This window comes from Scyliorhinus canicula, chromosome 18, assembly GCF_902713615.1.
Source record: "Scyliorhinus canicula chromosome 18, sScyCan1.1, whole genome shotgun sequence".
NCBI lineage: Eukaryota > Metazoa > Chordata > Chondrichthyes > Carcharhiniformes > Scyliorhinidae > Scyliorhinus > Scyliorhinus canicula.
This window is the reverse complement of record NC_052163.1, coordinates 122877786-122893923: the sequence shown is the minus strand read 5'-3', so window position 1 is coordinate 122893923 and position 16138 is coordinate 122877786. Positions and strand designations below refer to the sequence as shown.

Genomic DNA, 16138 nt, shown 5'->3' with positions numbered 1-16138 from the left:
AGCACATCTTTCGGGATTTGTGGGTGGAAACCGGAGCACCCGGAGGAAACCCACGCAGACACGGGGAGAACGTGCAGACTCTGCACAGACAGTGACCCAAGCCGGGAATCGAACCTGGGACCCTGGCGCCGTGAAGCAACAGGGTTAACCACCTCACCTTTCCCAAATAATAATGGAGACAAATTCCTGGGATTTTGCATGAGCATCCTTGATTCCCCTAACCACACCACTGGCAGCTCTACCTGAAGCTGCCTTGGGCCTTACTACCTCCGTAAAACTCTCCACTTCTATTTAACTCGCTCTGTAAAACAGCAATTCCCAAACCAGCGAGTTGCGGCCCCCGTTGTGGGGCCTGGAGTGTGGAGGGGGAGGGCGATCACAGAACTAGCAGGTGAAGTCCTCCTCTGAGGATGTGCCTTGCACTGGTACCAAGGCCCAGATAGCGGAATCTGCAACCTGGAGCATGTTTGTGATGTTTAGACGTGAATGTGACATGTCCCTTTGAGGTCACGACTCAGAAACTATCCAGCTAAATGTAGCTGCTTGTAAGTTAGCAAGGCCGATTACTTGTAAATTTTAGGCAGTGGTTCAAAGTCAGGGATGAAGTAACTAACTGGCCATCTTTCCCCTCTTTATGTCTGTTTTTCCTCTGTAACAAAGTGTCATTCCTGAAATATAATGAATGTTGATACAGACAGGCAACTTGTAACTATCAGGGTCTCCCATGATTCTCACGCAAGTGTGATGATATGCTTAAAGCAATTCTGTACATGATGTTATGCACAACCTCTGACCACTAGGTGGCAGGGCAAACCCACTGCATGACTGTGGCTGGGGAGTTGGGAGTAGGTCGTGTTGGAGGATAGACATATTTTGCACAAGCTCTACAATAGTTAATTAGTGTTAGTAGTTTATTATTTTATTCATCCTAGTTACCTTTATCATGCAGTTGTTTCATAATAAATTATTCAAACTAGATGTTCTGTAGTTCATCATTCGCTACGACCAGTCGACAGAACATGACAATGATGACCTGAAACATTAACTCTACTCTCTTTGTATCTTTACCTGCTGAGTGTTTCCAGTATTTTTGTTTTTTTTACTTCAGCTGTCTGAAGATGCTGTTTACAGCGAGTCAGAGGATAATTGCGATAATAATTTTAGGGCATTATTCCATGCAATTCCCAATTGTTTTCAGGGAGGTATTTGGCAACAAGTTTATACAAGATCTCCTTCGAGAAACGAAGGTAACTATTTTTGATTGATTCTTGAAAAGTAAATTAAACATTTCCGCCCCCTCCCTCCATAGTGTGTTTTACAGCGGCGGAGGTGAATCGGCTAGTCCGGCCGCTGTCAACCCCGAAACAGCCGGAAAATCCCACCCAACGTTTTTAGACATTATCAGTGGTGGTGGGTTACAGATCACTCAAGGAGTCTACATTGCAGCGGCAACATCCAGTTCTACATGCATTCTTTCCATCACATGGCCAAACAGGAAATTCTCCCACTCTTGCCATGTGCCATTGGCATGTGCTGAAAGGATTCGCAGGTTGATAATCAACCTGTTCACCCGCATCATGAACGTACCTTCATTGGCCAGCAGGGCTCAAACCTGGAACTTCTGACTCAGAGGCAGGGTCGCTACCCACCGCACCACGAGCTCTACGTTAATGCTCATTAAGACATTATTTGATAAGGTGTCTCACAAATGGCTTGAGGGCAGGCACGGTAGCACAGTAGTTAGCACTGTTGCTTCATAGCACAAGGGACCCGGGTTCGATTCCAGGCTTGGGTCACTGTCTGTGCTGAGTCTGCACGTTCTCCCCGTGTCTGCGTGGGTTTCCTCCGGGTGCTCCGATTTCCACCCACTAGTCCCGAAAGGCAGGCTCGTTAGGTGAATTGGACTTTCTGAATTCTCCCACCGTGTACCCGAACAGGTGCCGGAATGTGGCGACTAAGGGATTTTCACAGTAACTTCATTGCGGTATTAATGTAAGCCTACTTGTGGCACTAACAAAAGATTATTACTGTTAGAAAGCCTCAGGCACAGAGTACAAACAAAAAATGGAGGAGTATAGAGAAAGAGCTGGTTGAATACAATGAAGATTCTTTCAATTGATGTCCACTTTCACCTGAATAACAGGTGGTAGGAAGTTGAAATCTCAAAAAATGAAATCACACAATGAAAAAGTAATGATAAATATAGGTTGAGCCACAGTTATAGAATATTGCATTGCAGTTAGAGCATCTCAATTAAGAAAGGACATGATAAATATTTCCATACCACCATTGGCCTGCTTTGGCCAATGGTGGGATCTTCCAGTCCCGTCACTGTCAACAGGGTTTCCCGTTGCTCGTACCCTCCACCACTGGGAGGCCCGGATTTTAAAAATTCCCATCCTCGATTTCAAATGCCTCCATGGCCTTGGCCCTCCGAATCCATGCCCTGCAACGTTCCGAGATCGCTCTACTTCATTCCGATCCTGGTCTCTTGAGCATCGCTAATTGAACTGCTGCACCGTTGGTAGCTATGCCTTCAGCTGCATAGGTCCAAAACTGCAACGTTCCTTCTTTAAACCTCTCCACCTCTCTAAGTCTCTCTCCGGCTTCCAAAACCTACCCTGCGTTTGGTCACCTGTCCATCTAATCTTTTCTGAAGTGGATGATTGTCAAATTTTAATTGATAGTGTTCCTGTGAAGCGCCTTGGAATGTTTTACCATGCTAAAGGCACCACATAAATGTAAGTTGTTGTTGCACACGTTCGGTGCAGAAACTTGTTATTGCCAATGAAGCAAAGGAGGAGATATATCAGGGGCGGGATTCTCCCGTACCAGGCGGGGCGAGGGGTCGCGGCGGGACAGAGTGGCGTGAACCACTCCGGCGTCGGGCCGCACCTTTAGGGGCTAGGCCTACCATGGAGTGGTTGGCGCCCCGCCGGCCGGCGTGGAAGGCCTTGGGCGCTGCGGCAGCCGGGGCCGAAGGGACTCCGCCGGCCGGCGCGGGTCCGCGCATGCGCGGAACGCCAGCAGCTGCTGACGTCATCGCCGCGCATGCGCGGGGGGGGGGTTCACCTACGCGTTGGCCATGGAGGAGGCTTACATGGCCGGTGCTTAGGAATAGAGTGCCCCCAGGGCACAGGCCCGCCCGCAGATCGGTGGGCCCTCGATCGCGGGCCATGCCACCGTGGGGGCACCCCCCGGGGCTGGATTGCCCCGCGCCTCCCCCAGGACCCCGGAGCCCGCCCACGCTGCTAGGTCCCGCTGGTAAGGGACCTAGTCTAATTAACCCCGGCGGGACCTGCATAGAACAAGCGGTAGTTCGGCCCGTTGCGGGTTGGAGAATCGCCCGGGGGGGGGGGGCGCAGCCCGATTCCCGCCCCCGCCGAATCTCCAGTGCCGGAGAATTCGGCAGCCGGCAGGGGCGGGATTCACGCCGACCCTCGGCGATTCCCCAACCCAGCGGGGGGAGGGGGGGGGGGGGGGGGGGGGGGGGGGGGGGGAATCCCGGCCCACATTTTTCAAATGACGAAGAATTTCAATAAAATGCATTGGGCGAGATTAATAGCCAAAGTCACAGAGTTGTACAGCACAGAAACAGGCCCCTCGGCCCATCGTGTCTGTGCCGGACACCAAGCAACTATCCATTCTAATCCAATTTTCCCTTACTCGGTCCGTAGTCCTGTATGCTGTGGCATTTTAAGTGCTCCTCTAAATACTTCTTAAGCATTTGGTTAATCTCATAGAATCATAGAAAGGTTACAGCACATAAGGGGGCCATTCGGCCCATCTTGTCCATGCCAGCCTGAGGACACCCAGGTTCCCTTTCTAATCCCACCTTCCTGCACCCAGTCCATAGCCCTGTAGCTTACTGCACTTAAGGCGCAGATCCAGATACTTTTTTTAAAGAGTTTAGGGTCTCTGCCTCCAACACCAACTCGGGCGCCGAATTCCAGACTCTCACTACCCTCTGCGTAAAAAAGTTCCTCCTCGTGTCCCCTCTACACCTTCTGCCGCTTATCTTGAATCTGGGTCCCCTGGTTCTAGAATTCTCCAGCAAGGGAAACAATTTTATCCCATACGCTGTATCTCTTCCCCTTCATAATTTTGTACATAATTCTGTTCTTGTGCACAATAGTCAGGTAGCTCCAAATTTGGTTTTCATTGGTGACTTGCAAGTTCTTTGAATGGTGATTCGTTAATTGTGTTACGGATGCTAAATGTGTGGTCCAGAAATTTGCATTAGGTACTATGCATCACCTGAAAAATGGCTGACAAGAAATGCACTTGTCATCTAAACGTTTTGTCCTGTACCTATCAGGTTAGTTCACAAGAAATTACAACCTAAAACTGGCAAACAACAATTCCGTGCTGCTTGAGAATAGAGTGCTGGTTGCAGTATCATGCAGGACGTCTCAGGCAGTATAAATTGTTGTTCCCTCGTTAGGAGTTTGGTAATTTCTTGCGATCTGTTCTGATGAGTGTAAGATGGAAAACTTCAACAGCATTTCTCTTTTTCAGCAATACTCAAGTTCTGTACTGCTGAACGACCAAATGCACAAGCAAAAAGATTTACGTTCTGGTGGAAGTAGGGAAGGGAATGCAATTGTAACTGGACAAAAAAAAACACTTCACAGCACTGAATGTTTTCCTGCACAAACTCAGCCATGCGGGTTAACTCCCCAAGTCACAGGAAGCAAATATAAATGTACTTCACATTGCATCTTATCAAACTCTTCATTACGCATCATCTTAAGATAACAATGGAACTGAAAGTATGCTGCCACTTAATATTTTTGCGACTCTCACAAAGTATAATCCAATGTAGAAAGCATTCAGTGAATTGAATATTGCAACCAGTCTCCCGATTTAGCCTTTTGGGCATAAACCATTCAAGTTTTATACCTGAGGTCAGATGGACCTTCGATTGAATTAAACAGCCTTGCTCTTTAGGGGTATTTTTTAGCAGCTAGTTATTACTTTGTAACAGGCTATATAAAATGTGGCAATGCCTTTGAACCTGACCTGTGCCTCTTTCTGATGTGCCTTCTGCTCGAACTGAAGGATTTCCTTTTCAATCTGTTGGATCCGGTTCATTCGCATCTGTGAGGGGGAAAAAAAACAGTACAAAGCAATGAGCTTGTTTCTTCAATGCGCCACTGGTGGGAGACCAAAGAGTTTGAGCAGCAATTTCTCGTCCATTCTGCGTTATTTGGTCTCAGCTGGGGTAACAATACAATTATTGTCCTCAGTTACAACCGGCCTTCGACTACGGAGGGAAATAGCAGCCAGAGTTCACGCTCTTAGTTACCATAGTAACATAGTTACCATGCATCCGAACATCCAACCAAGACAAAACTGCATTGGGAAGTGCAAGCCAGGCAATAAAACCATGAATGGCAGTGTAGCTAGCCAAGTACTGTGGCTACATGAGCAGGTCGGGGGCTGTGGATTCTGCGGCGAGTGGCTCACCTGGCTCCCCAAAGCCTGTCCACCATTTGCAAGGCACAAGTCAGGAACGTAATGGAATCCCCTCTATTTGCCAGCTCCAATAACACTCAAGAAACCCAACATCATCCAGGGCAAAACAATCCGCTTAACCAATAGCCCATCCACCATTGATTCCCTCCATCACTAATGCACAGTGGCGGCAATACGGACCATCGCCAAGGCTTCATTGACCTTGCACACCTCTATCGCCTCAATGGACAGCAGATGCATGGGACACCATTACATTCAACTTCCCCTCCATTAAATTACTCACCACCCTGACTTGGATTGGATTTGTTTATTGTCACGTGTACCGAGGGATAGTGAAAAATATTTTCAGTGAGCAGCTCAAACAGATCATTTAGTACATGAGAACAAAATAAAATAAAAAGAAAATACATAATACGGCGACACAAGGTACACAATGTATCTTGGAAATATATCGGCTGTTCCTTCACTGTCGCTGGATCGAAAATCTGGAACTCCCTAACAGCACAGTGGGTATACCTACGCCTCTGGGACTGCAGCGGTTCAAGAAGGCAGCTCACCATCACCTTCTCATGGGGCAATTAGGGATCAGCATCAAATGCTGGCCTAACCAGCGGCACCCACAACCCGCAAATGAATATTAAAAGATTGGTTTGGCTGAGGTGCTGGAAGGTTGCTGTCTACGTCTGCCTATAGTGACACTATTATTCCCAGGCAGGATTGATGATGTCCCCCGCACCCCCATCCCACCCCGTCAGTCACTGTGGGAGTGACTGAGGTTGAACGTACACGCATAATTTCATCTTGCAACTGTCCCTCACTCACTGTACTTTGTTGTTGTGATCACTATTCTTTAATTGGAGAGTTTGCTGCATTTCTGATCCTCAGAGACGCATCATAAATTGATCCTGGCCATGATTTGTCAGCCCCACCGGGGTGGGATCCGCCACGGGGGGATGCGGCGGGTCAGGCTGAAGATGTTCGGCGAGTGTAGATGATCCCGGCGGCATATGGGGCCCAGAAAATCCCACCCTTTCTTTGTTTTGCTGTTTGATGCCTCAAATTAATAGGCTGACATTGTGGTGACAATACACTCCTATTACGACCCAGACAAGACCCCCCACAGTGGTTAGGATGCTGGTATTGATACAGTATTAACATATCTTTAATACAAGAAAATAGCTTACAATAACCCCTTAAACAATGCTAATCAATACAGTGACACAATAACCCTTAACTGCTATCTTTATTCCCACTCAAACAACAGAACTATCTCAGATCTCGTAATGACCCATTTGCATCTATTTACCTTGCCTGGTGCCCTAGGCTTCACCCTCCTGTTATTTGCCAGTCCCCGTGGCTGGGAACCATGTGGGCGAGGTTCACTTATATCTCTGCCATCGTAATCCTGACGTGAACTTCCCAGTGGGCCAAGAAAGCTCCACCACGAGGTTCATCACACCAGGGCCACGATTGTAGAGACCATCCAAGACCACCCACCACTCCCCAACACCGCAAATCAGGCCCCAACCCCCGGATTGCCTGGGCGCTCCTACCCACCCCCAAGTATGGGATGTACCCCCCCCCCCTCCTAGGTACCCCTGTAATATGGGGGACACCCCCTCAGGGACACCTGTAACAGGGGGACACCCCCAAGGCACCCGTGTAATACAGGGACCTCCTATGGACTGCTGTAATAGGGGGATCCCTGTAATAGCTTCATCTCCCTTCAGCTTCAGTGCTCTCAGTGGTGAAAACCCAAATTTTGCAAACATTTCCCACAGCAAAGAGATGTAAGTTGCACTAAGTGCATTCCAATCACTCAAACGTGTGATTTCACGGCATTTACCACTGTGGGTGGCACGTTAGTAAAGTGGTTAGCACTGTTGCTTCACAGCGCCAGGGACCCGGGTTCAATTCTCGGCTCGGGTCAATGACTGTGCGGAGTCTGCACGTTCCCCCGTGTCTGCATGGGTTTCCTCCGGGTGCTCCGGTTTCCTCCCACAATTCCAGAAAGACGTGCTTGTTAGGTGAATTGGACATTCTGAATTCTCCCTCCGTGTATCCGAACAGGTGTCGGAGTGTGGCGACTAAAAAATGTTCACAGGAACTCCATTGCAGTGTTAATGTAAACCGACTTGTGACACTAATAAAAATTATTATTAAATTAATTATGCGAGTTTTCAGGGGGGAGAAAGTTCGAAGTTGCAATAATTTAATAAGTTTGAGGAGGCAATTGCAATATTCTGGACCTGAACAGCAGCTATGATACTTTTCTGAAGGCGAATTCTCCCCGCCGGATGGCTTCTGTGTGAAATTGTGGATCCATGGCCACTGATTTTCCACCCATTTGCATAATGGATGGGACTTCATGTATTGATGGCCCGTGATCTCGCAGCCAACAAGTCCTGAGAGCTCTGCTCCACACCAAGAATGCCTGATTAGCGACTTCCTTTAGTTTTCAATGTAATATTGGGAGACACGTTAATATAGCTATGAGTCAACAATATTTTAGCCGAGGGATGTTCAAATGCGACTTTCCTACCATGAAGTTAAGAATTGCAATTAAATGAACCAGGTGAAAACCTCTTACTCTGTGTTTTTAATGTTTAAATTTACTGTATTGTTGTCAGCCTTTTTCAAGAATTAAGTCCATCGACTCAGAAGAGGAAATCGATTCAATTGTACAACTGCCAGTTCAGATTCACAGTGATACTAACATCGAACTAAAGCTCCTTCATTGCGCACTGGCTAAATTAACCTCACTAGACTTTTATATGGACTGAATCCCTGGCTGTCTGCTTCATTCACATTCTCGATTGGTACAGTGACTCCATTAAATATTTTAGTTATATTGCAGTTACACATTGGGCGGAATTTTCCCATTTCTTTAGAGTGTATGCTTGGGCACTTCAACAATCGGGGCGCCATCTGTAAAGAGCATCGTGATTTTAAAGAGGTAAAATTGGACAAAAGGAACAGAACCACCCCCTCCAACCACAGACACTGACCGGCCCCCACATACACGGAACCCCCAGCACTACCCCCATGAAACCCCCCCCCCCCCCCCCCTCAACCGGCACTGCCCCCCGGCACAGTGCCAGGGTACTGCCTGGGCATGAATTTACCCCCCCTGTGGGCTGTATTCTGGCAGGGGCCCTCAATGGGCTGCAAGTTTGAAATCGGGCTTTTCCACTAACTATGACCTTTAATAAGATTGAATATATTTAACAGATGCCAAATATTTCAGAATGAGTTAAAGAAAACGTTTAATCATTGATGTATGAATAGACAGGTTGTCAGTTTTAGTTGATAAAAACAAAATAAATATTCATTACATTTCATTGGATGCAGAGGGAGCGCATGGATCTCACAATCAATGTTGTGAGCAATCAGCACAAACTTTATTTCATGTTTGAGTTCAGCTAAGCCAATAGGAAGAAAGCTACGCGGATGGAAACCAACGGAATGTGGTAACTCTGCACGTGATCAACTGTCAACAAAATGCCTTGAGGCTCGCACTCAGACCCCTGATGGGCCGCATGTGGGCCCCAGACCATGGGTTGCCCACCACTACGAGAGAGGCACAGCTAGTGTGGGTACACAAGTCTTCAGTACGATTACCAGGATGTTGTCAGGGTCTGCGGCTTTCGCGCAGTATACAGTGTCTTCAGCCCTTTCTTGATGTCCTGCGGGGTTAATCAATTTGGCTGAAGACAATTTGGCATCTGTATTGCGGGAACATCAGGAGGAGGCTGAAATGGATCATCCACTTGTAGCTGAAGATGATTTCAAATGCTTCAGCCTTGTCCTTTGCACAAATGTGCTCTGCTCCCCCCTCATTGGCATTGTGGATATTTGTGGAACCTGCTCCTCCTGTTAATTGTTTAACTGGCCGCCATTTACAACTGGATGTGGCAGGGCTGCAGAGGTTAGATCCGATCCATTGGTTGTGGAATCACTTTAATAATAATAATCTTTAGTGTCACGAGTAGGCTTACATTAACACCGCAATTAAGTTGCTGCGAAAAGTCCCTAGTCGCCACATTCTGACACCTGTTCGGGTACACTGAGAGAGAATTCAGACTTCACAGTGCAGGTTCGATTCGTGGTTGAGTCACTGTCTGTGCAGAGTCTACACGTTCTCCCCGTGTCTGCGTGGGTTTCCTCCGGGTGCTCCGGTTTCCTCCCACAAGTCCCTAAAGACGTGCTGGTTAGGTGAATTGGACATTCTGAATTCTCCCTCTGTGCACCCGAACAGGTGGCGAAATGTGGCGACTAGGGGCTTTTCACAGTAACTTCATTGCAGTGTTAATGTAAGCCTACTCGTGACAATAAAGATTATTATAATTGTAAATATTTATTTCTATCTGCGCCAATAATTCATCCATTTTGTTATGAATGATGTGAAAATTCCGATTCAGAGTCTTGAACTCATTTCATTCAATCTCCTGTTTTACCTGCTGGTGTATTCTTAAGTTTGTATTCTCTGTCCCTTCCTGCCACACTCTGATTGTCTTTACCCAAATCTCTACTCTGCTGTAGTACCTTGTTGTTACCCTTTGATTTGCTACATCTCCTCTCATGTGATCCTTTCAGCAACTATTTAGCTTAAAGCCGTCTCTACTGCCCTATCTGCATGCCTCGCCAGAACACTCTTCCCAGCACGGTTCTGGTGAAGTCTGTCCCAACGGAATAGCTGCCCGTTTCCCCAGTACTGGTGCCATGAATCAAAACCCTTTTCTCCCATCCAGGTCTTTTAGGCATGCATCCACCTCTCTATTTGCCCTACGAATATTTGCTCAGAACTCAGGAAATAATTCAGAGATTATTACCTTTGAGGGAATGCTTTTTAATTTAGCCCCTTGCTCCTCCTAATCCCTCAGCAGAACCACTTTCCTAATCCTATCTATGTCATTGGTACCAACACGAACCATAACAAGTGCATCCTCCCCCTCCCAGGGCAGGTTCCTCTCCAGCCCGACGGAGCAGGAGTCCTGAACTCTGGCATTGGACAAGCAGCACAGCTGTCAAGTGTAGGGAATTATGTCTATCCCTGACTATACTGTCCCTTCCTACCAACATACTTCCATTTACTCCCCCCACTTGAACGGCTTCTTTACCATGATGCCGTGGTCAGTTCCCTTACCCATCCTGCAGCCTCTGCTTCCGTTCCCACAAGCAGCAAGAACTTTAAACCTATTGGACAATTCCACTGGCTGAGCCTCCTCCACTTCTACCTTCTCGATCCCCTTACCTGCCTCATACATATTGCAGTCATACCTTCCTGTCTCTGACCACTGACTAAATCATAAAATGCTAATCCGAAGGGATTGACCACTTTCTGGAACAAAGTATCCAGGTAACTTTCCCTGGGGCATCACCTTGTTTGCAGCTCTGTCTGTAGCTGAATGAGTCTGAGCCAGTCACACCGACAATTACTATAGTGCAGAAGGAGGCCATTTGGCCCGTTGAGACTGCACCGACCCTCTGAAAGAGCTAGGCCCACTCCCCCGCCCTATACCCATCATCCCACCTAACCTACACATCTTTGGATGCTTGTGGGCAATTTAGCACGGCCAATCCACCTGGGCTGCACATCTTTGGACTCTTGGCGAAAAACGGAGCACCCGGAGGAAACCCACGCAGACAGGGGGAGAAACTCCACACAGACACCTGAGGCCAGATTTGAACCCGTGTCCCTGGCGCTGTGAGGCAGAAGTGCTAAATGGCACGGTAGCCTGGTTAGCACTGATACTTCACAGCGGCAGGGTCCCAGGTTCGATTCCCGGCTTGAGTCACTGTCTGTGCGGAGTCTGCACATTCTCCCCGTGCCTGCGTGGGTTTCCTCCGGGTGCTCCGGTTTCCTCCCACAAGTCCCGAAAGACGTGCTTGTTAGGTGAATTGGACATTCTGAATTCTCCCTCTGTGTACCTGAACAGGCGCCGGAATGTGGAGACTAAGGGCTTTTCACAGTAACTCTAGTGACAATAATAAAGATTATTATTATAATCACTGTGCCAATGTGCTGTCCCTAACTAGCGATGTGTTTGCTCTGAATCATACTAGTGTCCAATGACTCCCACATTCGGCACATCAGCTGCCCTGACATCTTTACTGTGTTTTAATTAATTTATTATTATTTTCTTAATGAATTCATAATTAATTAAACATACTATTCCCAATCAATTTACTCACGCCAGGAAACCTCATCAATGCGAATAAAACTTTACAATTACTAATAAATTACCTGACGCTTGAAAGATAAATGGGCAAAATACACACCACCCAATCCTGTTTCCTCTTGCCCCAGTGCACCAAATCCCAAGTTCGCCCTCTGTGTGATCTTGTGCAACCTGTCCTATTTTCCTCCATAAGTGACTTTTTTAGACGGCCGTTACCTGATATCTAAACTGCCATTATAGCACAGGAACACACAAGATTATAGCGTGAAAGGAGACCATTCTGTCCATCATGACCATACCAGCTGACATCCAGCCCAATCTCACTTTCCAGCTCTCGGTCCGTGGCCTTGCAGGCTGCGGCACTTCAGGTGCATATCCGCAAACTTCTTAAATGTTATAGAGTTTCCTGCATCTATCACCCTTGCAGAGGTTCCAGATTCTCACCACCCTCTGGGCGAAAAGATTCCCCCGAACCGTCTCTAAGCCCCCTACCTCTTCCCTAAACCTATACCCCCACACAGCAGCAAAAATAATGCATACATGTAGCATTTGTCCTGCAGTAACTCAAGCCCATTGTGTTGATGTAGTCACTCAAATGAATGTCTTAAATAGGCATAAGCGCAAACAATGCTAAATATTTCTTGGTATCCTGTCCAGATGAATGTTCCTTGCCTTCAGGTCTCCTTTTTTTTTATTTAGAGTACCCAATTCATTTTTTCCAATTAAGGGGCAATTTAAAAGCCTGGCCAATCCAACTAACCTGCACATCTTTGGGCTTGCGTGGGCGAAACCCACGCAAACACGGGGAGAATGTGCAAACTCCACACGGACAGTGACCCAGAGCTGGGATCGAACCTGGGACCTCGGCATCGTGAGGCCGCAGTGCTAACCTGCAGCACCACCGTGCTGCCCCCCTTCAGGTCTCTTATCGCAGGTTATTGCTGGCAGTGTGGACCAGGAATATCTGAGCAGCATCGTGGAGATTGTGATGAACTAATTAGAACATTTTCGATTTGGGAATTTGAAAGTCGCTTGATCTCTCCCTGGCCCCCATCTACATGTGCATATCAGTCATAAAACAAGGTAAACCCCAAATTCTTAAATGAATCTGACCAGTGACTAAATGGTGTGTGGCAATTTAACCAGGAAAAATTACGCACTTGATTGAATTTTCCCTTTGTGCTTTGCCTCGTCAGCTGGGACACAGAGGACTTGCCAACCTCTGTAAAGTCATTCAGAGCCTCCAGCATGTGCACTGTCAAATGCTATCAGTCTATACAAGTGAGCGAACAGTGGGTGCACAGATTTAAAACACTGAAAATGGAAACACGAGCACCCTTAAGGCCAATACCCGACCATACGTCAGAGTTTCTTCGTCTCAACTGATTTCTGCAGGTTTTTAACTGGGACATTTTCTGTCTTTGCTTCAGAGGATGTCGACGTGGCCATTTTCAAATCGGAGGTCATTCTCTTTTCTCCAAGTTAGAAAAGATGGACACTTCTTTGCAGAAAAACAAACTTCTCCTGAATGGACTTTTGTATGAGGAACATGCACAGATACGCTCAATTATAAAGCTTGTCGGATGGAGATTAGGCTTCTGTGCCCCTCCAGAAATGGTCAAGAATTTGCAGGGTAATTGCTTTCTCTCGTTGCTGAGGTGTAAGCCCTACAGCCTTCCAATATCTCTGCATCCCTCCAATATCTCTGCACCCTTCCAATTCTGGCTTTCATCACTCCAACGCTGGCGTCTGCGACATCAGATGCCGAGGCCCAAAGCCGCAGAATTCCCTCGGTAAACCTTTCTACTTCTCCAACTGGCCCGCTGCCTTTAAGATGCTCGTTAACCCTACCTTTTTAACCAAGCTTGTCCTAATAGCTCCCCAAGTGGCTCAGTAGCAAATATCTTTTGGTAAAGTTCCTGTGAAGCACCCTGGAACATTGCATGGCATCAAGGCATTTTGTAAATATAGTTGCTGTTGGTCTCTTGAATGATAAGATAGGAAGAAGGACAAGTCAGATTTGTTACTAGTTCAGGAATGGAATTTCCTGGCTGTCCAGGCCAGCGAGGTCTCCCAGCCCCGTCGACGTCGCACCCCCCACCGCCTGTTTCCAGGGGGCAAGGGGTGCATTCAACTGGAAGCCCCATTGGCAAAGGCGGGACCAGAGGACCCCACCACCGGCCAATGGCGGGCAGCCTCAGCTGCCGCCTAACATACAGTGGGTCACACGGAAGATTCCGCCCGATCAATTCTGTCTATCTTAATTGCTATTGATGGATAAATCCTCTGATCGACCAAAACGTGCGGTGCAGACAGTACCTGGACTCGTTCTGTCATGTTGTCGCTTGTCCCGTACCTCTCGTCAATAATGGTTTTGATCTGATGGGCTTCATACTGTAACTGCTGCCGAATCAAATCCATGTGCTTAGATACCTAGGAGAGAAAAATACAGACAAATTGAACCAATGGCGATGCTATGGTCCAAAAGCATTGCTCCAAAGAGGTTGTAGCTCCACGGTCAGGGCCCCGCGCAAACTCCCATTGGCCAGGGTTCAGCGCTCCTGTGCGATTGGCCCTGAGCCAGTCACATGGCCCCTGGAGCCCGCCCCCTTAAAGGGACCATGCTACCACAAGATGTTTATGTGAAAAAACGAGGTTAGAGGGTGAGAGTAGGTTCCTCAAGATTGCAGGTCTCCATTACTTTGTCCCACCCCAAAGTGCATAAGAATATTTCTACTATTAAAGGGGCTTGCGTGTTAAAATCCTTCACCAGACACAATACAAGAAAAAAAGCAAATATCTCTCACCTCTGGTCTTCAACCTTTCTTCGTATCCACTGAACTTTCCCCTCTCTCTATTTAATCAGTGTTATTATTCAACTGAGGACGTCTGTTCTCAAGATTAGTTGCTAAAACTGTTTCCTATTTCCACACCTTAGTATCGGTTAGCAGCAAAGACTATTGCTCAATGATAAGATCGCAAAGCTGTGATGCTCGAGCTGATCGGCGAGCACCTCCCGGCCCCTGCCATCCCCTGCCTGGGTGTAGATCAGACACGGGGAAGTGTGTGCAATTGTGTAAATGGGAGATTGACAAATCAGCACCCAATTTCGCATCTCTCCTGATTCGAATTTCCAATCACAGAATCAGAATCACAGAATAATACAGCACCGAAAAGGCTCTTCGGGCCATCGAGTCTACACCAACACATGAAAAACACCTGAACTGTCTACCTAATCCCATTTGCCAGCACTTGGCCCATAGCCTTGAATGTTATGATGTGCCAAGTACTTTTTAAAGGATGTGAGGCAACCCGCCTCTACCACCCTCCCAGGCAGTGTATTCCAGGCCAACACCACCCTCTGGGAAAAATGTTTTCCCTCAAATCCCCCCTAAACCTCCTGCCCCTCACCTTCAACTCATATCCCCTCATAACTGACCCTTCAATTAAGGGGAACAGCTGCTCCCTATCCACCCTGTCTATGCCCCTCATAATCTTGTACACCTCGATCAGGTCACCCCTCAATCTTCTCTACTCCAGTGCCTTACTGCTGAGGTCCCAGGTTCGATCCCGGCTCTGGTCACCGTGCGTGTGGAGTTTGCACGTTCTCCCCGTGTCTGCGTGGGTTTCGCCCCCACAACCCAAAAATGTGCAGAATAGGTGGATTGGCCACGCTAAAATGCCCTTTAATTGGAAAAAATAATTGGGTAATCTAAATTTATTTTTTAAAATACTTTGAGGGATTTAGGTGATTGCAGTGGTCACTGTAAAATGGGATGTGGGACAAAGATCACGTGGGGCACACTGAACCCCTTGCCCACATTCCAATAATGAGCTCACACCAGGTGAGGTTCTGTGCCAGGACACCTAATTGGGAAAATCTATCCCTCTCTCACCATGGATATTGACTAGAAATGGACAGAAAACCTAGAAAAACCTACAAATTAAGGGCGGGATTCTCCAGTTCCCCAGGCACATGGGGCGTGATTCTCCGCACCCGGGAGAAATCGTGAGGCTGGCGTCAAAAACGGGCGGGTTTGACGCCAGCCTCCGCCCCCCCCCGACCGGGAACCGATTCTGGTCCCCGGTCGGGGCTAGCATCCCGCGGCCGTGAACTCCGGCATCGCGGGCTTAACGAATTTTGTTAAGCCCGCTAGCCAGAGTTTGCGACGGCTGACGCGTCAGATGACGTCAGCCGCGCATGCGTGGATTGGACGACTCCAACCCGCGTATGCGTGGATGACGTCATCACGCATTTGCGTGAAACCCACGCATGCGCGGGCCGCGATGCCCCTCAGCCGCCCTGCGAATGGATACAGCGGGGCGGCGGAAGGATAAAGAGTGCGCGGGGTAAGTACCCGCTGCCCGCGATCGGTGCCCACCGTGGTACTGCCGTGCCAATCGGTGCCATGGTTCCCCAGATCGGGACTTTACGGCCGTTTTTACGAACGGTCAGACCAGGTGTGTTTGACGTTCAT

The 16138-nt window shown here is 47.9% G+C and overlaps 1 protein-coding gene across 1 annotated transcript in view; it reads right to left on the bottom strand.

Annotated features, from left to right (window-relative positions):
- Positions 1 to 16138, bottom strand: part of apc2 (APC regulator of WNT signaling pathway 2) — a 219205-nt gene that overhangs the window by 67204 nt on the left and 135863 nt on the right. Inside the window, 2 exon segments of the mRNA XM_038776515.1 lie at positions 5023 to 5100; positions 13980 to 14093. Of these exon segments, the coding sequence (XP_038632443.1) occupies positions 5023 to 5100; positions 13980 to 14093 (192 nt within the window).